We start from the raw sequence: 23,892 nt of genomic DNA, 5'->3' as shown, positions 1-23,892 counted from the left end.
TAGAGAAAGCCCGCACGCAGCAACGAAGACCCAACGCAGTCAAAAATAAAATAAATAAAATAAACTTAAAAGGCACAGAGAATGGTCATTTTATAAGGGGAGTGTTCTCTGGAGGTTATGTTCACATTAGCTGACTTTTGCTTTCCAACCTGATCTTGTCATGGTGGGTAACGAGGCCCCCTCTGTGATTCCTATCTGTGCTGCCCAGATCCCGCTAAGCATGTAAACTGCCTGCCCTCAACCTTTAGTCAAAAGTACGTGCCTACCTTGTCTTTTTATCAACCCAGCATCAAGGTTTTTATCAACTATGATAAAAACCTAGCACAAGGTCTGATGCATGCTATCTAACTAATAAATTGGGTGGCTAGATAAGCCCCCTCTTGGCTGACATATTATTTCTTGGAACTCAGCACCCACCAGTCCTATGGGTGGCCATGGGAGCAGGTAGACATTGCTGGGCTTCCCACCGGGCAGAGGGAGCCTGATGAGGAGGGAGCAAGTGGTGGAGAGGCAGGACCGAGCAAGCCTCCTAGAAGCTTCCATTCCTGAAGGCCTCCTAGTATCCTGACGCTTGCTGGCTGATCTGCCCCCAGTTTAGAGATGCCAAGCTTGGAAGCAAGTTAGAGTGCGTTTCTGGGTGTTGCTACCAAAGAATCTTGACTAAAGCAAGGTGGGTTAATGGAAGGTAGAACCAAAGACAGGACGTGCAGGCAGCACGTGGATCGTCTGCCGTGTTGGTGTTTGCGTGCTATTGTGGGCCTCGATGTACATATGCCTTGACCCCTGAACCCCCAGAAACTCCCCCCTCCCCTCTCCCCCGCTAATGTTGCAGAGTAATTGAGCAGCACAGACCATGTCTGCAAGGCAGCTGTGCATTAGGGTGGGGTGGGGCTGGGGGTAGCACTTGGGTGTGGGTGACCCCACTTCCCCGGGGTCTGGGGGAGCAGTGGGAATGCTCATGAGCGTCAACACTGCGAGCCTTTAACACAAGTGAGGTGCTCTGCGTGTGCGTATAGAAAAGACCTTCAGGACTGTTGTTAGCTGGGAAAAGGGGCAAAGCAAGCTGCCGAGCCCAGGTAGAGTGTGACCCTGCTTGTGTAAGAGATGGTTCTAGAGGTAGCTATGGAGACAAGGCTGTGTGTGTGCTCTTCCTTCTGTAACAAATGACCCCAAGCCCAGTGGCTTCAAACAACACACTCTTGCTCTCTTATCATTCTGGAGGTGAGAATGCTGAAATCAGGGGGTCTGCAGTGCTGTGTTCCTTCTGGAGACTTTGGGGGGAAATCCGTTTCTTTGCCTTTTTCAGCTCCCAGAGGCTGCCTGTTTCTCTTGGCTTGTGGCCCTCTTCCTTCATCTTCAAAACTAGCAGCACAACATCTTCAAATCACTCTCTCTCCGACCTTCCATCCTCACATCTCTCTCCCTCTGACTTTGACCTTCCTGCCCCCTTCTTGTAAGGACCCTTATGATTACATTTAGGGACCACCCAGATAATCCAGGCTCATCTCCCCATTTTAAACCTGTCACTTAATCATATATGCAAAATCCCTTTGGCCAAGGGAGGTAACATATTCATAGGTTCCAAGGATTAGGATAAGGATATCTTGGTGTTAAGTGGCGTGTGTGTGTGTGTGTGTGTGTGTGCAATATTCTGCATATCACAATGGCTATAAAAACTTGGAGAAGTTTGTTATATAGTGGTGGGGGGCTCTTTAAGAAGACATTCAATTATGACTACAAAATTAGAGATGAAAGTAAACATTATTTAGAATGAGAAAGTAAGTTGCAAATACCACAAACATGAAAAAACAGAAAAAGATATAACTCACATATTGTATTTACTTATAATTTTATTTTATATACTATAAAATAAAATTTTATATTATATATTAAGTAAAATAAATATATTCTATTAAATAAATAAATTTTATATTATATATTACATATTATATATAAATATTATGTGATCATATTTTTGGGGTTTCATAATATTTTTAGTATTTATTATTTATTTTCTCACTCTAAATGAATATTCACTTTCATCTCTAACATTGAATTCTTTAAGTATACTTTGTATACCAACTTTATATAATTGAGTATAATCTTTCTTAAAGAGGGCTCCAAACTGTACATTGAGCCATAGACCCCCAAAACCTGATCTGCCCTGGAGTACTTTTTTTGGGGCCACGTGGCTTGCAGGATCTTAGTTCCCTGACCAGGGCACCAGGGGTGCCCTGGCAGTGAAAGCACCAAGTCCTAACCACTGGACTGCCAGGGAATTCCCAAGCCCTGGAGTATTTTTATAAAGAAAAATTTAATTGTTTTCTTAAGTCAGAATCAGGATGTGATTCAATTCAAATCCAATACATATTCAGAAAGAATTAGAAAAGCTGATTTTAAAATTCATATGGAAGAGTAAAGATTTTAGAACTGCTAAGGCATTTCTGGCAGGGTGCAGGGGAAGGATGATGAATTTGTGAAGGGAATTCGTGCTACCTGAGATTAAGATCTACCATCATAAAACTAATAATGAGAAGAGGGTAGTATTGGTGGGAAGATACATAGCTCAGTGGAACAGATTAGTGAGTCCAGAAACAGCCCCAAACACATTTGGGTACTTGACATATGATTGACATGACGTTACACTTCAGCGGGGAAAGAGCTGACAGCTCAATGACATACCGTTGGAACAACTGGTTTTCTGTACAGAAAAAAATGCAATATTTGCCTTTCCTGACGACTAGTGAGGAGGCATGTGTCATGTGCTTCTTGCCATTTGAGTAATCTTGTCTGCATGGCGCCTGTCCAAGTCTCTGGCTGGTTTTTCTTTGGGAATTTCTCCCTGTTCTTGTTTATCTGCAGAATCTTTATAGGTTCTGGACTTGAAGCCTTTGTGGAGTACACATATTGCAAATATATTCTTCCCCTCTATGGCTTTTTTTTTTTTTTTTTTTACTATTCTAATGGTATCATTTGATGAAGAGAAAGTCTCAATTTTAATGTAGTCCGTGGTATTCTTTTTGTTCTTTATGGTTAGTGCTTTTTGGGTTCCGTTTAAGGAATCTTTGCCTTCTCCGAGTAAAGTATTCTGAGTTCTTCTAAAGCATTATTACCATTCACATTTAGATCTACAGTCCACCTGTAACGGAAACACTTTGCGATCTCTCATGTGAGGTGGTGAGTAATTGTGGCGGGAGGGCTGGGATCGGGGTCCTAAAGTCCATCCTGGGAGGGGTAGCCGCCCTCCCCCGTGCAGGGAAGCTCTTCCCAAAGGTGTATAAAGCGTCTCCCTTCACGGATTTTCCTCTTCTCTGCTTCTCCACGGCTCCTCTAGATGCCCCCTGGAGGCTGGTCCTGCCCTGCAGCCAGCTCCTAAAGCCTCCTCCGAGGCCAGGACAGCCGGCTGCGGGAACACAGTTCGCAGCCCTGGGCTGGGCTGTCGGCCCTGCGGGCCCCGCCCTGCCCGCGACCGTCTCAGGCCCACCCTTGGAGCCACGCTCGGCGGCCCACAGCCCGAGTGCGGTTCCCACCCAGCCCCAGGCGGCCCGGGCTGCGGGATCTGGCAAAACTGCGGCGCTGGGCCACCTCCTGCGTGGAGCCGGGGAGAGGCCACTGCGCTCACCATCCGGAGGGCGCCCGAGAAGGGGGCCCCCGGGGGGTGGTGTCAGCGGCCGGGCGGTGCCCCCAGCCGCGCCCCGAGCGACCGTACGCTCCGGACCACCGCGCCCCCTGTAACCCCACGTCCCGTGTCCCCTAGTCCAGGGTAACCGCATGCCTTTGCGGTCAGCGCGCCCATGGTCCGGGGGAGCACGGCGTCCACCGGGTGGGCACCCGGCCTTCCGGGTCGCACCGAACCGGAGTCTCCCGAGGGTCTGGACCCCAGCAGCCCGGCCGAGTCTAAGGCCTGAGCCGAGAAGGGCATCCAGAGCGGCCGCGAGTGCCCCGCTGGTGTAGACGCGGTGGCCCAGGATGCCCGAGGTACCTCCGTGTTCCCCACGGGCTACCCTGGCAGGCAGGCAGGCACCTCGCACACTATCGCCCTGGTGGAAGGACACCCCTCGGGGCCCGGCCCTGGCGGCGCCTCCACGTGGCCTCGGAGAGGCAAGCGGGTTCGGGTGGAGCTGGGGGTGGGCGGCTTCCCCCTCTCCAGCCCCTCCACCCCCGGAAGAGGTGGGGAAGCTGCGGGCCTAGCCCTGCCCAGCAGCCTGCCTCCCCTCCCCTCCCCCTCCCCTCCCCTCCCCTCCCCTCCCCCTCCCCTTCTCCCTCCCCTCCCTCCCCTCCCCTCCCCCTCCCCTTCTCCCTCCCCTCCCTCCCCTCCCCCCTCTCCCCTCCCCTCCCCCCTCTCCCCTCCCCTCCCCCCTCTCCCCTCCCCTCCCCCTCCTCCTCCCTTTCCCCGTCCTCCAAAAGACGCCAAGTGACAGGAGATGGGGGGAGGCTATCTCGCTCGGGACTGCCTGGTCTCAGACCCTTACCTTCCCAGACCACTTACAGAGGTCTCTGAGATGTTCTCTGAGCCCCAGGGCTGTTCTGCCCCCAGCTCCCCACGTCAGGCGGGCCCAGGGACCTCCAATCGGGCAGTGTCCCCACCATCCACGACCGGGCTGCCTATGTGGCTTTGGAACCTGGAAGGTGAGCAGCTCCCACCCCTCTCAGCACTTGATGGGCAATATTTTGAACAAGGTCCTAGACTCTCCCTCCCTCCCCACCGCATACAAATCCCAACAGGGCAGGGTTCTAAGAAGTGAAAAACCAGGTTTCCACCTCCACCCCATCCCATAGCCCAGAGCAACTGTCAGCAGTCGGTGTATAAGTGTTACGAGTGGAATTGTGTCCCCTCTAAATTTATGTTGGAGCCCTAACCCCTGGACCCTCAAAATGTGACCTTATTTAGAGATTGGGCCTTTACAGATTTAATTAAAATAAAATGAGGTCATTGGGGTGGGGCCCAATCCAGTATGACTGGTGTCCTTGTAAGAAGGGGACATTTGTGCACAGGCATGCACAGAGGGAAGATGAGGTGAGGACAGAGGGAGAAGACACAAGCCAAGGAGAGAGGCCTGAACAGATTCCCCCTCGAGACATCGCCGACACCTTAGTCTCGGGCTTCCAGGCTCCAGAGCTGAGAGACAATGAATTTCTTTTGTTTAAGCCACTCCACTTACAGTACTTTGTTTCATCAGCTCTAGCAAACTAATACAATATGCTTCTAAATATTTTCTAATAGTTTGTAAACTTATCTCTAAACAGACTATTTTTACACAGTCATTATACTATTCATGAAATTATGCCACTAATTTTTCCATTTTATGATAGATGGTGGACACATTTCCATGCCAGGAGGTGCCCGTCTGCTGCTTCTGTGAGTAGCTACCTAACCTCACCCCCTGAAGCACCTGATTTCCTCAAGGACCTGTGGGTAGAGTCTTAGGTCGCTTCCAGGCTGATGCTGCTGAGAACAGTACAGCAGTGATGGGGTGATAGTAACCTGCTCTCTACCTGACATCCCATGTGGGCTCTAACCAGGCTCAGGTCCCACTCTCCCCTGCTAGCTAGTTCTCAATGGCTCCTTCACGTGATATGGGCTTCTCCATGCAGACGATGTCTTCAAACTCTTCCCTGATCAAGACATGTACATTCTGAGAAATGTAAAGTCTGTAATTTTCTTTACCCAGGTCATGCCTCTTTGCCATCAAGCTTATTTAAATATTTTACAGCTTTCTCTCCCCTCCCCCCCATTGTGAAAAGGGTTTCTTGATAACTTCTAATCGGTTGATGTTGGTACATAAAATTTACCTATTGATTTTTTTTTAATTTGAGTCACTTTGTTCAGTTTTAGTTTTTTACTAAACTAAAACTTTTTTAGTTTTCAGTTGCCTCTTGGATATTCTAGGGAGCCAATCACATTGTCTCATTATGTAATGCCACATTGCCTAGGTTTTGTGGCATTCTTCCCATATCACTCACCGGAACGGACAATGTCAGATACTTAGAACAACAAAAACTATAGGTATTATACAAAATATAAAACCCAGGCAGCAGCACCTCACTGCAAGAGTGGTCTGAGCATCCTGAATCCCTATGAATGTGTCATTATGAGCCCTGGGCTGATGGCACCTGCCCAGTCCTCCAGGGAGTCGCCTTAACACCCAGATTCTAGGCTGCCCTTGAAGCCACCAACCACCATTCTTGGCACGATTCCTGGAGACACTGTGCATGAGCTTCCTATGGGTACCATAACCAACAGTGGTTTAAAACACGTATTTATTCTCTAGCGGTCCTGAAACTCAGAAATCCAAAATCAGGGTGTGTACAGGGCCCTGTTCTTTCCAGAGGATTCAGGGGAGACATGTTCTTGCCTTTTTCAGCTTCTAGAGGCCACTTGTACTCCTTGGCTCAGGCCTCTTCCTCCAATCACCCCCACCTCTGCTTCCATTGTCACATCCTCTACTAGTAACTCTGATGTCCTTTCTCCTGTAAGGACCTTGTGATTATGATGGGCCCACCTGGATAATCCCCATTTTAGTCCATTTAGGCTACTATAACAAAATACCACAAACTGGGTGGTTATAAACAACAGAAATTTACTTCTCATGGTTCTGGAGGCTGGAATTCCAAGATCAAGGTGTCGGCAGATTTGGTAACAGGGGAGGTTCCACTTTCTGATTCATAGATGGCCACCTTCTCTCTGTGTCCCCACATGGCAGGAGGGACAAGGGAACTCTCTGACTTTTTTTAATAAAGTCATTAATCCCATTCATGAGGGTTCCACCCTGATGACCTAATCACCTCACGAAGTCCCCACCTCCTAATATAATCACCTTGGGGGCTAGGACTTCAACATCTGAATTTGGGGGGGGACATAAACATTCCATGTGTAGCACTCCCCATCTCAAAATCCTTAACTTAATCATAACTGCAAAGTCCATTTTACTATGTAAAGTAACATATTCACAGGTTCTAGTAATTAGTTCAAGGAGGCCTTCAGGGGGCTATTATTCAGCTTAGCATGTATGGTCACACACACACACACACACACCCCTACTATTCATGTCCCCTACCAGAACTGAACTATAAAAACTTTTCATCAGCAGCATAAAAATACCTGAAAACATGAACAGACTTCAGTCAGTGACTAATACAAAAGAATATGCAATGCAAAACAGGAGAGAGTGTGACAAAGCCAGATGATTTTAATATATTTTCCTGAGAAAGTAAAAGCAAAAGCCTCAGAGAAAGGCAGCTTCTCTCTTGTGTAATGCTCCCAGGGCTTTTCCACATAGGGGCCTGATCTGACGGGGTGACCTGAAGGGGGAAGAATCACAGAAGTGCAGTCTGCAGGAAGGAGCAGCAGGGACCACGGGGAGCTGACTGTACGATGTCTCCATTCCAGTTACAACGCACAACCCTCGTTAAAATGTGCCCAGTGTGGCTTTAGGGTGAGTGAGAAAATCTCAGTCCTGTAATAGTTAAAACACTGCTTTGAATCAGTCCCTTTTCAGGAAAGCTGTCGCAGCCCATTTATTATTTTTTAAAGGAATAAAAGGAAACATGATGCTTCCCCTGGAGGCCAGTTACGGAGCAGAGTCAAAAGCTAATTATACTAGACGTGTAGTTAGAGTCATACTACTTAGAATCCAATTGCCTGCTGCCTGGATGATAGCTGCTTCCACCATCATCATCATCATCACCAACGTTCAAGCCCCGATCTGGCCCAACTATAAGGGGCTTGCCCCTCCCTCAGGTTACAAAGGATCCCAGAACTGGTCGAACAAGGAGGCTGATGCGTCTTGGTTGACAACCTCTCCCGGTACCCCACAACCACTGCCAGCCACTGTTTGTCTGGTCTTGTCTTTGCTTCATCCTCTGCTCTCCAGATTAGACCCAGGGCACTGCCTTTCACCGTAAAAGGCCCAATAAAGCTTTTCCTAACAGTAACGTACCATCTCTACTTTTAGCATCAGAAAGCGCCAGGAGGACCTTGGGTTTTGTCCATTCGTCTTCAGCCTCCCCAGTTGGACTCTAAGGCATAGCTGTCCTCCCTCCCTCCTTCCCCCAACAGCCTCTAAACTCAAGTGGGACTGCGGAGTCGCTGATCTGCTGTGTGCAGAGCAAACCTTGAGTCCCAGTTGTATCCCTCATTCTATCATGATTCACCAGTACTAGTTCTCCAAGGAGCTCATGGTTTGGGAGGGCAGGGTCTGTGCTTTATACATTCTGTCCCCTTCCAGCACTCAGCACTTGGTAGATGCTCATGATACAGTTCTTGACTTACTGACATATTTTTCGGAAGAACCTGTAGGGACATGGGCCTGTGTGTGTCCAGGCCTGCTCTTCAGTGCCCTGGGCCTTACTCCCTAGGAGAATAGGGCCTGTTTGGAGGGTAGGATGCATGCCCTGGAATAACCTGGAACAACACAGAACAGGTTGGAGCATGTACCAGCTGAGGGTTGAGCTGGACCCTTCCATCCACGTCTACTCCACACCTAGTGTTGCCCGTGCAGTTTCCCAGTCCACGCAAGGGGCTGGGTTTGGAACATCGCTGAGGTCTCGCCCTGGCAAAGGCTTCGAGTCCACAGGACGGTGCAGGGCAGAGCAGCCTTCCACTGGAACACGGAGCCAGGAATGTCTTCCCCGATCGGGTGCCACTGGTGTGGGAGAGCTGTGCTCCGTCCACGGCGTGTGCAGGAGGGAGGAGTGGAGGCAATGGCTAAGGAAGGCGTATGCCCCTTAGGGCTTCCCTAGGCTTTTCCTGCCTAGGAAGCCCTGCCCTAACACAGCAGGCACCCAGGCCCTTGCACCAGACGATGTTAACCAGCTGGCAGGCTGCCCCAGGCTGAAGAGTGCCCAGAGCCCTGGCTTGGTGGTAGCATGTCACCCAGGTCAGTCCCAGGCCAGGCCTGGACAGCTTCTGGGACAGCCTGTGCAGCTGTGTCCAGAGACAGGAATGGCTGAAAAGTTAGGGGACATCTCCCCTTCCCTGTTCCAGCCAGAAGCCCTGGGTTGAGCTTCTCAGGGTAGGGGTGAAGGAGGTGGGAAGGACACCTAATGAGTTGTGTCCACTGGCTCATCCCCTGGCACCAGTACTATCCTGGGAGGCTTGTTACCGAGTCCAAGCTCATGCTGCTCACTGCACGACAGGCCAATAAATCAAGAGACAAGTTGTTGGGGAAAGGAATAGTGACTTTATTCAGGAAGCCAGCAAACCGAGAAGGTGGTGGACCAGTGTCCCAAAGAACCATCTCACCCAAGTTAGAATTCAGGCTTCTTTTATACTAAAAGGGAGGGGGTAAAGTCCCGGTTCTGGTCAGCCTCCCAAAGGGATGTGTTAATTTCTTCCTTTCTGCAGCCATTCACAGGTGGGCCTGGTCAGGATGTTTCCTGTGAGCTAAACACAGGCATTGTAGCTTAATGCTCATTACCTGGGAGGCAGGGTTCCCAGTGATGGGCCATTACGTGTAATTTAAGCTTCTAGGCAACATCCCTTTCGTGATTAACTTGTAATAAAATACAAAGGTTCTTCCCTATTAGAGGCTTACGATTGGTCCTTTACCCCTTCCTCTCATATGTTCGGGTGCGCGTGCGCACGCACACGCAGACACACACACACACACACACGCACAAGCAGGCACATGATCTGAGCCCAGCCATTCTCTCCCGGAAAATGTGAAATTGGGAGGGAAGGGACGGCCCCCTCTGTGGCCTGGATTGTAAAGATGTATCTGAGGCCAGGCCCCAGCTCCATTGAGGCATCTGGGAGGACAAGGCCAGCCCCCAGAGGCCAGGACTCAGATGGAGCCACAGAGAGCTAGAGGCCGGGCTCCCAGTTGCCTCCTTAGATCCTATGAGCGTATCTTGTCTTCTAAATCTTTTGTGCTTAAGCTAGTGAAAGTTCGGGTCTGAAGGAGCCGCAGATGAACATAAATTGCTTCTTCAGGAAGCAGGAGGGCCAGCTTTGCCCCTCTCCTGCCACCTAATGGACATGGTGCATTGGTTGAGGGCAAATCCCAGCTCTGCCTTATCAGGCAGACTACTTAATGTCTGTGCCTCGGTTTCCTCATCTGTAAAATGGGGATAATAAAACACCTGTTTCATGAGGTTGTTGTGAGGATTACATGAGTCAATAACTTAGTAAACCCTAAATAAGGCTCAGGGGAAGGCATGAGGCAGCCTCATGAAATGAAGCTTCATTTATCCACAGTGGTGAGATTTGGGCCATCACGGGCCCATGTGCGCTCAGGCTGTCCTATAGACAGTGTTCCTTAGCAAGACAAATACTCAAGCCAATGCACTGTACCTTAACTTGCTGCCTTGCTTCAGGCCTTATCTTCTCTCGCCAGGACTGCTGCTACAAGCTCATGCAGATGTGCTTGACCCGGCAGATGTGTTTTGACCACCTGTCGCCAGGATCGGGGAGGAGTGTTAGAAGGATGGGAAACACAGAAGAGGAGGACATGAGGAGCTGAGCTCAGGGAAACAGGCATTGACAGTGTCTTGAGCACCAGGAATGCGGAAGCACTGGGCTTCAGCAAAGTCACAGAAGGGCACCTGCCTCTCCCAGACCTTGGGCCCTCTCTGAGCAAGTGGTGTCTAAACTTAGGAAAATTTAGGAGTTAGCCAGGTGAAGAAGGAGAAAACTGTTCCCAGACAGAAGGAATACCGTGAATTTTGTCCATGACTGGTCTTCCTCACTCGGGTCTCCTCTCTGCCTGGCGCCCCTCCCACCAGCTCTCTCAGAGCCAGAAGCCTCTTTCAGAAAGGAAACTTGATATTGTCACTCCACCGTTTAAAGCCTATCAGTGGGGCTTCTGGAAATAAAATTCTAACTCCTTGGCTCTTTTGTCCCTGTCCACGAAGTGAACCTCCTCTCTCAGATGGCTCACTCCTCCAGGAGCCCTAACTGACCCTGCCAGAGCGCCTATTACCAACCACACCAGGACGCGAATGGACGGGAGAATAATTTGTATTCAACGAGCTAGAAATTAGAACAATTTGAAACAGATTTTTTAAAGTAAGTACTTTGCAAAAGTGTAAGAGCTAAAACAAGGCATGAAAACCGTAAGACAACAGGAAAGCGCCCACCCATTCCACTGCAGTCTCCCCGGAGCACCCCGGGGGTTGGTGGCTGCACGGCTCACCGCCCGGCCCCGCTCACTCCCGACACTGCGGGCTGTGGGGCGGCCGCTCCTCTGCATCCTGAGCACTGTGATGGGAACACAGCGGGCGCCCCATCCACCGAGGCAGTCAGTACCAGCCTAGCAGCCCCTGCAGGCCACGCTGCGCGGGGATCCTCGCAGCCGCAGGCCTAGACTTAGCACACGGCCAAGCGAATGGAGGTAGAAACACTGCGCAGACCCCCGGCCCTTCGGCGCGCAGGCTCGGAAACTGACTGGGCGACCTCGCCCCCGGTCGCCGCTGGCCAATCAACGCGGGCCGCTAGATCCATGCCCGCCCCAGACCGCGCCCGCAGCCAATGAGAGAGGCCCGAGAGGCCGGACCCCGAGCCCAGCCCCGGCCGGCGCACTGTGCTGTTCGCTTGTCAGGCTCCAAATAAAGTTCTTCGGGGCTTTGAATTTTTTTTTTAAAGCGCCCTCTGCAGTCTAGGCCGCCGCGAGCGAGAGCGGCCGAGTCCCCGCCCCGCCACTTCCGGTCTCGCCGCCCGGAGCCGGTGCGGCTGTGAGGGGCTGCGTTTCGCCGCCGCCGGCCGGCCGGGCATGGTGTTGGGCGCCGGGCCCGCCTCGCCTGTCTCGGGGTGCCCAGGTGAGGAGCGCGCGGCCATGCGGCGGGCGAGGGGCTGCCGCGGGCTGGAGGGTGGCTCGGCTCCCGCGGCGCCGCTGCACCCGGCGGGCGGGCCGGAGGGCGGGCGGCGCCGGGGCCGCCACAGGCCGTGCGGGTCCTCACGGCCGGGCGTCGGGGGCCTGAGGGCGGGCGGACGCTGTGGGGTGTGGGCCGGGGGGCTGGGGCTGGGTCCGGGGCGCTGGCTGCGGCCGGGCTCCAGGGGCAGCGCGCCCCGAGCCCGGACCTGTGCCGGGCACACACACGGCCTCGCTTGCGCCCGCCGTCGCGGGGGAGCTGCGAGACGCATTGTCCGGGAGAAAACGCAGCGCCGAGTGGGCCCAAGGTCACCGGCCCGACGTGGCCGGAGGCAACGGGACTCGGACTCGGGCAGCCGGACTCCTGATCGTCTGGGAATCGGGCTAGGCCAGGGGGACGCTGAGGGTGAGGAGGAGCCCGGCTGCCGCCTCGCCAACTTGCCTGCGACTTCCCCACAGCCGGGGGCGACCACGGCTGGTTTGGAGGGTCTTCCCGGGCCAGAGGAGCGGGGAGGACATCTTGGACCGATCCGTACGGCCAAGTCTGGTGTGTAATCTTGGGTGTGGCCCCACCCTCCCTGGGTTTCAGTTCCCTCATCCGTCCCACGAGGGGATCGGGTCCGCCCTTCTGCCTTCCCTCCAGCGCCGGAGTGGGGTCAGGATGGACTGGAGTGGCCGGAGAAGGCTTCTTGGAGGGGAGGTAGGAATCTGGATAGTCATCTGTTATCCTAAGGAAGCAGCAGGGTTAGGTGGTGAAGGGAAGGGAGGGCATTCCAGACCTGAATGTCAGAGTGAGCAGAAGCTTCCAGAAATGAGCGGGGTGTTGTTGAGGAACAGGGAGGAGGCCCACCTACCTTGTGCAGAGGATTCATGGCTGGGTAAGGGGATGAAGGCAGGGGAAGGGCACGGGTGGGGGAGATGTTCAAAGACAGAAATCATCACCAGGCTAAGTGGTGCAGGGCTGGACATACCTGCTGCTCAGGTAGTAGGCAGTGCAGGAGGAGGCAGGTTTACTGCTCAGGTAGAAGGGTTGGGCTCCAAAGGTCATCAGTCAGCCAGCCATGGAGCCAGGTGGGAGGTTCCTTGGGCCCTGGCATTCTAAAGGAGAAGGGTGGGGTGTGGACTTTTTTGTGTCCTGATCTGGGCCTCTTTGGCTGGAGAAGTTGGTTGTCCCCTAGTGACCTGCAGTTCCATCTTTTACACTTAGGTTGGGACTTGTCCAGGGCAGGAAGAATCGTAAATGAGGAGTTCCTCACCCCGTGAGCTGACTGGCCCCTGCACGGGTGACAGGGCCTGATTTTGCCACTAGAGGCAGGAACACTGAGTCAGTACTGCTCGATGATGAGCCTAGTAAATACGGCACATCAGAATCTTCTTTGGACAGTCTGCAAGCAGGTCCCACCCAGAGGAAGAACTTAAATGGGCCAATTACAACTTGTGGAATTTAGAGACTGAGGGTTCTGTTACCGAAAATGCTGCCATAGTCAAAGTGTAATTTGCAGTAAAGGGGAAGTTTAGTTTTAAATCACGTCTTCAAGGGGTGAAGCATACTGAAGAAAGAAAAGAGAATTCTGAAGCAAACTGCAGGTGTTCAGCTAACCTGACAGCTTGAATAATTATTTTCGTTCAGATCTCTTTGTATAGAGTTAGATTAACAGCTGTGTAGCATCCCCCAATTAGGCCTTTGGTTTATCCCTAAAGTGGTGTGTGAAAATGATACAGATGATGGGGAAATAGATGGTCATTATATACTTAGATTTCTTAGAATGTTAGGAAACTAAGTTTTGTTTTCTACAGAAAACAGAACAGTGTTTTCTTTTATATCTTGCATAGTCAGTGTCCAGTGTATTTTATTAAGGGCCACAAACTTGTTGAAGATTGAAAACCAGGAATCTGACTCTAGATGGAATTGAGTATGGGGCGTACTCTGCCCACAGGGAAGAATTCGGTGTGGGGTAGGAGTATAAGAGAATTAAGCAGAGTCCTCAGACTGCAGCCACACGGAAGAGTGCCTTGGTGTGAGCCTTTCTTTGTATGAGTGAGTCTTGCCAGGACCCTCTGAGCAGCTCCTTCGGTGCGGGTCTGCAGGGAGCTGGGTGCGGACCAGCCATGTGCCCTAGGACTCCCCTTTCTCCGGGGCTCTTTATTATGACTGTCCTAGGGTGCTGCCTACAGAACTCTCTTCACACACGCTGGGCTTTTATTGCTTGACGTGTTTGTATTAGCAAGGTCAGCTAGAGGATAGAAACCAAGGGGGCTTCGTGATTGATGCATATCTTGGCCCACCATCAGGTGACCCCGTCGATGGGCGAGAGTGATGTGTTCAGGTGTGGGTGCCTGGCAGTGGGCTTGCTGGGGAGGCAGACACTGCTTTGGGATCCAGATCTGCTTGAGGGATTCCTGGCAGCATCGTTTGGGGGCCGCTGAGCAGTGGGGGGCTGGCTCTAGCTGGTGCTGCTGTGTCTGGTAGCTTGTGGGCTGGAGCCTCCGCAGGAGCTCCCGACTCCGTCCCTCCCACCCCCCGCCCTCCCTTGTGAGGGCGCTTGGTAAACCGAACCATTAGTCCCCTGCCCTGGGTGAAGCTGGGAAGGTGTGTGTCCATCGGTGATGGTCCTCTCCATGGGTCCACCTGGGGTAGAGTGGGAATAAAGAAACTAGCGATGGTTTGGTTTCACATTTCTTTTCAATGTTCTTGAGGTATCACGGAAGTACACTAAACTGTACGTACGTAAACTGTGCAGTTTGATCAGTCTTGAGGTACGTATGTACCCCTGAAACCATCACCACATTCAGGGTAAAAACATTCCCATCATCTACATGAGGGAAACTAGTGTTTCGTGGTGACCTCTTCCAGCAGCTGAGTGGCCTCAGACAACCCAGTTCCTGGGCCCTGGTTGTCCCAGAGTCCACATCCATAAAATAGAGCGGGAGTCGGGGGAGAAGTCCTTCGCAGATTTGAAATTCTAGGAGCGTGTGAGCGCTTATGTGTAATAGAACTATCTCTTGAAGCATTTAGACCGGTGACTCTTTTTTTTTTTTTTTTTTTTTTTTGCGGTACGCGGGCCTCTCACCGTTGTGGCCCCTCCCGTTGCGGAGCACAGGCTCTGGACGCGCAGACTCAGCCGCCATGGCTCACGGGCCCAGCTGCTCCGCGGCATGTGGGATCTTCCCAGACCGGGTCACGAACCCGTGTCCCCTGCATCGGCAGGCGGACTCCCAACCACTGCGCCACCAGGGAAGTCCAGTGACTCTTTTTTAAAATTATTTATTTATTTGTTCGTTTATTTATTTATTTAGGCTGCATTGGGTCTTCATTGCTGCACGTGGGATTTCTCTAGTTGCGGCGAGCGGGGGCTACTCTTCGCTGTGGTGCACGGGCTTCTCATTGCCGATCACGGGCTCTAGGAGCGCGGGCTTCAGTAGTTGTGGCACGCGGGCTCAGTAGCTGTGGCTTATGGGCTGTAGAGCACAGGTTCGGTATTTGTAGCACATGGGCTTAGTTGCTCTGTGGCATGTGGGATCTTCCCGGACCAGGGCTCGAACCCATGTCCCCTGCATTGGCAGGTGGATTCTTAACCACTGTGCCACCAGGGAAGTCCCTAGACCAGTGACTCTTAAAGGGATTAGGTGTGTGTGTGTTTGTGCGTAGGTCCTGTACAATTCAGAAGATCACATTCAATATGTTGTTTTCATGGTACAAATAATAGAAAATTAAATCTTACAGCCTTTGTGGGCTGGGGGAATACACAGAAGATGGTGTGAAAAGCTCTGTGAGGGACCTGGGTTTAAATGGTTAAAAATACTGATGGGAGGAGAGTTATTCTTATAGTTTGGCTTTCAGGATCTTGGCTTCAGCCCCTGGCTGGCAGTGCAGAGGCTGCATGATGCCTAGAGTTTCTTGTAAAAGACGTGAACCAGCGGGAGTTCGTCAGAGCTCTGGCAGCCTTCCTCAGAAAGTCCGGAAGCTGAAAGTCCCTGAATGGGTGGACACTGTCAAGCTGGCCAAGCATAAAGGGCTCGCTCCCTACGATGAGAACTGGTTCTACACACGAGCTGCTTCCACAGCACGGCACCTGTACCTCCCGGGCGGTGCCGGGGTTGGTGCCATGACCAAGATCTATGGGGGGCGTCAGAGACATGGCGCCATGCCCAGCCACTTCAGCAGAGGCTCCAAGAGCGTGGCCCATTGGGTCCTCCAAGCCCTGGAGGGGCTGAAAACGGTGGAAAAGGACCAAGATGGGGGCCACAAACTAACACCTCAGGGACAGAGAAATCTGGACAGAATCGCTGGACAGGTGACAGCTGCCAAGAAGAAGCATCAGAACAAATGATGCTGGGTTAATAAATTGCCTCATTCGTAAAAACAAACAAACAAACAAACAAGATCTTGGCTTCAAACTAAAAGTTCTGTGTCATGTTTTTCATCTGGAAGCTTTTAGATCATTTTCTTTTGAAAATGATCAGAGTGGTATTGAAAGGAAATTACATTAAAGCAACAAAGGAAAATATGAAAATATTGAGCTAGTGACCAATTTTTGTCCTCAATCAAAAGAAGTTCCAGGGCTTCCCTGGTGGAGCATTGGTTAAGAATCTGCCTGCCAATGCAGGGGACACGGGTTCGAGCCCTGGTCCAGGAAGATCCACATGGCGCGGGGCAGCTAAGCCCGTGCGCCACAACTACTGACCCTGCACTCTAGCGCCCATGAGCCACAACTACTGAACCCCTGCGCCTAGAGCCTGTGCTCCGCAACAAGGGAAGCCACCACAGTGAGAAGCCTGTGCACCACAATGCAGAGTAGCCCCCGCTCGCTGCAACTAGAGAAAGCCCACACACAGCAACGAAGACCCAACACAGCCAAAAATAAAAATAAATAAAATTTAAAAATTAACAAAAAAAAGAAAGTTCCAGAATTCCTCTCCAACTGGTAAAGCAAGCAAGAAGAGTTAGGAGGCCTGTCAGATGAATGGCGGTTTATGTTAGAAACAGAAGGCAGATTCTAGAGGACAACTCTATCTGTAAACATTGCTGACATCTTTAGTCCTCTCTCCGAAGCAGTCAGGTGCATCACCTATTTTTGGTCTTTATCATCCTTCCCAGTGAGCTGTCAGTGAGGGAACCTGAAACATAGGTGGGTTGGAAGTAGCCAAGTGAAAAGAATCTAGTTTGGAGCATTAATTATAACTTAATTATGTTGCTATTGCCTAGCAATATAAATACAATGCAACGTAAATAAATGTGAAGATACTTATTAAGGTTCTAGCCACACCTTTACTAAAGGAAGGAGGAAAGAAAGCATTGCCGTGCTCCCTCCTCACCAGAGGTGGACACTCCCTTCAGTCTGTGCTGGGCCAGGCCCTGGGGCCACACCCTCAGGTGCACGGTCCACACAGCAGGGATGGGCAGACTTACCAGTGGACAGCGGTGGGCCTATGTGAGGCCCGTCAGCGGAGGTTGCCCTAGACCATGAGCGCCCAGGAACATTGCCACTGCTACATCCCAGGGCCTGGTGCCCAGTGAGTGTTAAATGCTTGGCTCTCCCTTGTTAAATTTTCATTCAGACTTTAAAACATGAGATTTAGAGAGGCATAGAGATTATCCAAATTCGTTATGAAGGAATGCAGTGTTATTAATGTATCTTACATGCTAAATTTTTCTATAACTAAATTATGGGAAAAATATTAAAAACCACCTTACGTCATTGTCTTCGCTGTCCAGTCACTGTCTTAACCTGCTTTTGGCCTTTCAGGATAAAGGTAGCAGTGATGCTGACGCTGGCAAGCAAACTGAAGCGGGATGACGGTCTCAAAGGGTCCCGGGCGTCAGCCACAGCCTCTGACTCCACTCGGCGGGTTTCTGTGAGAGACAGGCTGCTTGTCAAAGGTAATGACCATCCATGTGAGCTGTTTTTCTATCCCATAACAAAATGAAGTCTGGCTGGAGGCTCTTCTGGGATACGAAGCAACCTGTTGCTGAATAGAAGTACCTCTTTGAAAATATTTTGAAATATAATTGCTGTCACATACAACAGAAGCACTTTGTACTCTGCACACACTATGGGAATGCTGATGGCAAGAAAACGGTATTAAAACTGGTGTGTCTTATACACTTGGGATACTCTCTGTATGGGCTGCCGGGATGCTAGGGGAAGGAGTAAGGTCCTAGGAACCAGCAGACTGATGGCTCTGGTCTCATGCTCTCATTATCCGGCTGGGGTGGGGGTGGGGCTGGGGAGTTGGGGAGGTTCTTCCGTTCTGGACTCCTCAGCACCAGAGTGTCTGACCTGTAAAGGGAGGGAGTGGAGTTCGGTAATCTCTTAGGATCCTTCTCTCTTTTATTTATTCACAGCCTGAGGACAGCCTTGTGCAAAATTGGTTCTTGTCCCAGAATTAATAATAGAGTGTCCTAGAGCAGTAGTCTTTGGAGAAGGGTTACGTGGTGTGTGTGTGACTATGCGAGTGTTTGTGTGGAACTTTTGCATGTATTCGTTGAACAGATTTACAGCTATTGAGCGCAAAGGCCGTTTCCTAGGGTCATGAGGACTACGAAAGATCAGTTTCTGCCTTGAAGGAGCACTCTTTACTTTATGACACGTGTTTACATTTTTTAAGTATAAGGAGCTAGGAAGCACAGAGGGTTAAATGATTTGTTAGAACTGTCTGTTTTCATGTTGTGTTAGGTGGACACGGTGGGGGTGGCTGGCATCTGCATGTCCAGGAACAGATCTGATGGTGGGAAACCTGGCGTTAATGAATGCCCCGTGTTGGGCCTTCTCAGAAGCAAAACACGGCTGCGTTTGGGAAGGGGTGGGGACAGGAGATGCCGGGTTCAGGGAGACGTCAGTGGTGTACTCTTCCCTGTTCTCCCTCTGCCCCTGGATCGTGACTGAGCTCTGGCTTTCCCAGCCTGATGGGTGATAGGTTAAAGATGGAGTCAGAATCGTTTTTGACATTTTGGCAAAATACCTTCTGTGTCAGGGAGAGCGTTAGACTGAATTTCGTTTGTCACAACACAGGAAGGTTTACCCTGCGGGGTCTGGGGCTGTGGCCTGGGCTGCAGCCCCTCACTTGGGTGGTCTGATAGGACTTGAGTCTCTTTCCTGGATGCTGGCTCAAGGGTTCCACCTGCAGAGGAAGCCAGGAGCCAAGCAAGCCAGGGAAGGGGTTTGATGCGTGGGTCACAGTCCTTCGAGGGGAGGGTGTTCTGATGCCGGGGAGTGGCGGTGAGGAGGGGGGTTGCAGCTGAGGAGGAGCGGGTGGGAAGCTGGCAAGTAGACGGTGCCATCTTCTTTCCCATGTCCTCATCATGGCTGACAGCAGCGCCTGTCTGCTGAGCACTTGGGGCCAGGCCCTCTGTTGGGTACTGTATAGGGGCAGTTCTTGTTTGACTTTCGCTAAGCCTTGCCAGGTGGGTGGTTCATTTTACAGCTCAAGAACTGAGACTCGGAGGTTCAATAACTTGCCCAGGTCACAGCTTTATTGCAGCAAGACAGCCAGACCCGCATTTTGGGGTAAGGCAGGCACTTGGGGAACAGACCCAGCACGCAGAAACCGAAGGAGCAGAACAGAAGCGTGAGTCCCCAGAAGAGAGAATTCAGGGAGGCACAGAGGCTCCACCACACGCCCTCCTGCTCAGGGATTCCCTGAGAGCTCTCAAATGAGTCGGGGCCCTCACGCGGCCCAGGGGAGCCCACTGAGGCCCATGAAGCTGGACTCTGCGCCAGGCCTAGGACAGGAGATGTCTTTGGCTGGGTTTACAGGACCCAGCTGAGGTCCTTTGATTTTGTGAGGCTTATCAAGGAGAGGTGCAAAACCTCCGCAAGAGCCACCTGTTTCCATTCTCTCAGAGACACTGGGGGTTATTAGGTTTCTGGGCCCAGAGCACTTGCAGTTGACGGGTGGTTGTGCAGCACGGCTCAGTGTAACACGCCCCTTGTGTGGCCTGCTCTCTCCGTCTGCCTCGGGGGTGGCCAGGCCAGTGTGGGCCGGGCTGACTGAGTGGTGAGTAGTTTGGGCTCGTGGTGGAGGGTAGGTGGAGAGGAAGGGTGGGCCTGACCTGAGAGAGGAAGCTGTAACAAGAGTGTAACAGCGTAATAAAGAACGCTCTGATTGCTGGTGATGGTTTGGTCGGCACCTAGAGCGCTCCTTCAGACGGTGGCAGCGGCCTTCGTTCTGGGGATTTCTGATGGTCCGGTGGGGCCAGGCGGAGTCCACGGCTGTCGTGGGCCTGGAGAGGCACTTGGAGGGGTCGTTATTGTGAGAGTCCCTTCTAGCGGAAACTCCCCTTGGGGACTTTGAGAAAAGTCGGTTATCCGAGTTCAGTGAGATTGCTGCAGTTGGGACTGTCATCTGGGGCTGGGGCTGGGGCTGGGGCTCACGTGAGAACGTCACTCATGAGGGTCAATGAGTAGTAGAGCAGTGTAGTCATGTGTCTTTGGGGCTCGGTGCCATGGGCTGGGTTCCCGGGAGTGGGGAATTGGGCGTGCGGGGTCGTTATTAAAGGGTATCCTTGGGACTGATGCCTGTGGAGGGTGGTGAAGGGAGCAGGAGCAGGCGTGGCCCTTCCCAGCTGTCCCCACTCAGGTGAGATGGTCAGGCCTTCCTGCTCTGCTCGACCAGTCGTCATATGGGTCTGGCCTGAGGTGGGGCTCTGGGCAGCCCACACAGTCCCTGGAAGGGTCGAGAGCTGAAGGCCATCTGCTGAGAGCCCTTGCCGACAGGGCATCTGGGCCATGTGTCCATCGCCCAGAGGAAAGACCACAGACACTTAGAGGCAAAAATATGTTTTTAGCTGATCCACTGCCATGCTTGACTGACCATACATGGTGGAGATCTGGCTTGGTGCGGATGGCTGTAAGGTTAATGTGGGAGATCGGAGGTTGACAGGGACACTTGCCCCTAGTGGTGAGGGCCAGTGGTAGCTGCAGAACTGAAGCCCTGTTCTTTTTCTTGGGATAGTGGGCCCAGTTCTGAAGGTGACAGGTGGAGTCAGCTGTCCCTGGAATACTGTGGCCTGCCTCGGAGCAGCTGGCCAGTGTGAGGCTCTACCACACTGGCACCTGGGCCATACCAGCTTTTCATTGGCACCCCTGGGGTCATTCTCAAGGACATCCTCCAGGCTGGAACTGGAGAGATGCTTGCAGCAGCAGTCCCTGGAGGGTATAGAACGATCAGATGTTTCTGGGCGAGGACTGAGGGCTGCCCTGAATCCTGGGAGTTGGGGACACTGGGGAGAGAGAGTTTCAGATCTGCGCATTTCCTTTTGGCCCCAGCTCAGGTCTGGGCCTCTCTGGGAGCCATCACCAGTGTTTTCAGCCACAGGGCAGATGGCACTGCTTTTCTGGTGGACCCTTGTGGTTCCACCGAGTCCATCAATTTCTGAGTCTGATGATGCTCCCCACCTTCCAAAAAAGCCTCTGGGCAGAATGACCTACTTTCTTGTCTGTCTGAAGCTTGGCACTTTTCATATAATGGGAGCATGATTGTGTGTCTCCCTGTCCTTTGACCTGTTCACGTGACAAAGATTTTAGTGCCTGGTGTGTGCCAGCCTCCTGTTAGTGGCCCCTGAATACCTCAAGGGGCTCCAGGCAGGCTGGCCGGAAGCTTTTGCTAAATGTGGAGATTTGGAATTGAGCTGACTGAGTTCAGGGCCAGGTCTGGAGTTGGGAATGAACCTACAGCCATTGTTCAATCAACCCATGCGCTCCGTGTGGCTCCTGGTGTTCTCTTGTTTCAGCAGCTGTGGCGGCTCTCCATACTCTGAGCCCACTCTGCAGAGCAGAGAGGCCTGGCTGCCCTCCTGCATGGGCTTCCCAGCATTCAAGGTGCAGGTGTCTCCACGAGGTGCCTCACAGGGCCTCCTTTGGGTGAGCACTTCTGTGTCCACATGAGCGGTCTGGTCATGTGGTATAGGAACGGCTCCGGTTCAGGGCGCTTCCTGGAAGAATGGGCGAAAGAGAACCATTTATTGTTCTCTAGAGCTGCTCTCTCCATGCCAGGCCCTGGCCAGGACTCTGGAGGTGGGCTCAGGGTTGGCTTGTCATGTTGGCAGGGTATTCAGAGCACTTAGCAGCGTTTGAAGCTGTGGCTGTGTGTTCCAATATGTGTTCTAAAAACGAGGGCAGTGGCCCAAAGAGGAGGAGTCCTGCTAACGTGGAGTAAGGCAGCTGGCCCAAGCCTAACCTTTAAATGCTTGGCTGCAGGGTTAAACACCAGTGAAACTGCTCAGGGAATTTGGTGGCCCTCAGGTGTGCCGGACAGCCCAGGAATGGGGGTGGGCAGGGAGGATCTGTAGAAGACACACGAGGGCTCAAGTCAGCTCTGTCTGTTCATGTTGAAAGTGGGTGATACGAGGCCTTGGGGCTCCATTCCCAGAGACCGCTACGGGGCTGTGCTGGCTTTCGGGGTTACATCCTAGCTTCCCCACAGTGTGGAGGGAGGGGGCAGTGAGTACTCTGGGCCTGCACTCTGCAGTGTGCTGCTAGAAGGCCCTTGGAATGAGTGGAAGGGCTGATGTGGGGCTTGGTGGGACTCTTGGGCAGTAGCCATGCCGTCTCTGGGGATAGGATGATGCCGCTGGGGCAAGTGCCTCCCCCATAAGGGCACTGTGCATGGATGCTGCTGGTGCAGAAGAGGGGCTCAAGGCGTAAAGACAGACAGGAGGCTAAGAGATAAAGTTCTAGTTCAAGACATCGAAGAGGTAGTGGTTCAGGTGGAAAGAGGTAATCAAGTCTCATGGGACATAGCTGCCAGCTCTACCTGGGTCAAAGGGCACAGCTGCCCTGCCTGATGTTGCCTGATGGGGCTCGGAGCTGGCTCTTGCTAAGAACCATCTGCATCTGTGATTGGCCTTTGTCTTAGTCAGCTCAGGCTACCATAATAAAATACCATAGACTGGGGGGCTTAACCAATACACATTTATTTCTCATGGTTCTGGAGGCTGGGAAGTCCAAGATCAAGGCATCGGCAGATGCAGTTCCTGGTGAGGGCCCTCTTCCTGGCTTGTAAGCACCTGGTGTCTTTTCCCATAAGGGCACGAATCTCATCATGAGGGCCCCACCCTCCTGACCTCATTTGACCCTAATTACCTCCCAAAGGCCCCACCTCATACCATCACATGGTGGGTAGGGGTTTAGGGCTTCAGCATAAGAACTTGGGCGGGGGACACGGTTCAGTCCACAGCACCTTTGGAATGCCTCAGTCCCCAACTGTCTGAGGAGAAAGGCTCCCCACGTCTCAGGATTTTCACACTGAGAGTACTGCCACCCTGCTGGCAAGTGTGCTTGTTTGTCGAGCATTTCCTGAGCACTCCAAGTGTGCCAAGCTCAGGCCCAGGCACTGGGGTCCCAGGGCTGGGCCAGAATCTACAGCCCCCACCATGAAAAGGGCACAGGTTCGAGTGGCAGGTGGTGCGGAAACAGCTAGAGCACTGTGTTGTGGGCAGCCTACGGCAGAAGGGGGTGAATACGTGCTGTGTGGGGGCCATTGTGGTAATGGGGTGGATTTTGTAATCTGATATTTCAGGGCAGTCATGCTTCAAGTGGGCTCTGTGGTTTGATCTGTAGTTAGAAAGGAAAAGCATCTAATTTCTCAGAAAGAAGTTGTGCAGCCACTTAATTGTGCAAGGTGCCAGGTGCCTCCCCAAAGGCTGGGCCGGTGAGCTAGAGAGGTGTTAGCATCTTTGGAACAGGCGAGACTTTAGCAGTTTAAAAATATCTGAACTTCTTGTTACCTTCCAGGTGGGGGTAGTGTCCTTTGGGCATTGAGGTTATACACGGAAGGACTGCTGCTTTGCCAAGAGGCCTCTTGAGCATGTAAAGCAAATCACTGGTTTCTTTGGTCATAGTCTACTTGTAGGTGGATTCTGAGGTTATTACTATCGATGTCAATGAATTATTATTTGCCATCATTTGAATTATTATTTGCCATCAAACTACTTGTCATTTGTGACAACTCCCTGAGAGGAACACTGCGTTGTAGGTCGTTTATCTTCTATACTGGGCTGGACTAAAATGCCAGGCGACTTTAATGAAATCCTTCTGCCTCCAAGGTCATATTCCTTGCTCACACTGGTTCTTGGACCAGA

At 52.0% G+C, this 23,892-nt stretch overlaps 1 protein-coding gene across 2 annotated transcripts in view; it reads left to right on the top strand.

Moving 5' to 3' along the window:
* The first annotated feature begins 11,621 nt into the window (after positions 1-11,621).
* UBE2F (ubiquitin conjugating enzyme E2 F (putative)) overlaps positions 11,622-23,892 on the top strand; it is a 51,801-nt gene continuing 39,530 nt past the window's right edge. For both annotated transcript variants that reach the window (XM_082630472.1, XM_082630471.1), the window contains exons 1-2: positions 11,622-11,757; positions 17,558-17,691. In XM_082630472.1, the coding sequence (XP_082486598.1) occupies positions 17,574-17,691 (118 nt within the window). In that variant the 5' untranslated portion in view covers positions 11,622-11,757; positions 17,558-17,573. The remainder of the gene's footprint in view (positions 11,758-17,557; positions 17,692-23,892) is intronic.

Source organism: Mesoplodon mirus (genome assembly GCF_964341445.2).
Source record: "Mesoplodon mirus genome assembly, chromosome: 8".
Lineage (NCBI taxonomy): Eukaryota > Metazoa > Chordata > Mammalia > Artiodactyla > Ziphiidae > Mesoplodon > Mesoplodon mirus.
This window is presented reverse-complemented; position numbering and strand designations above follow the sequence as displayed.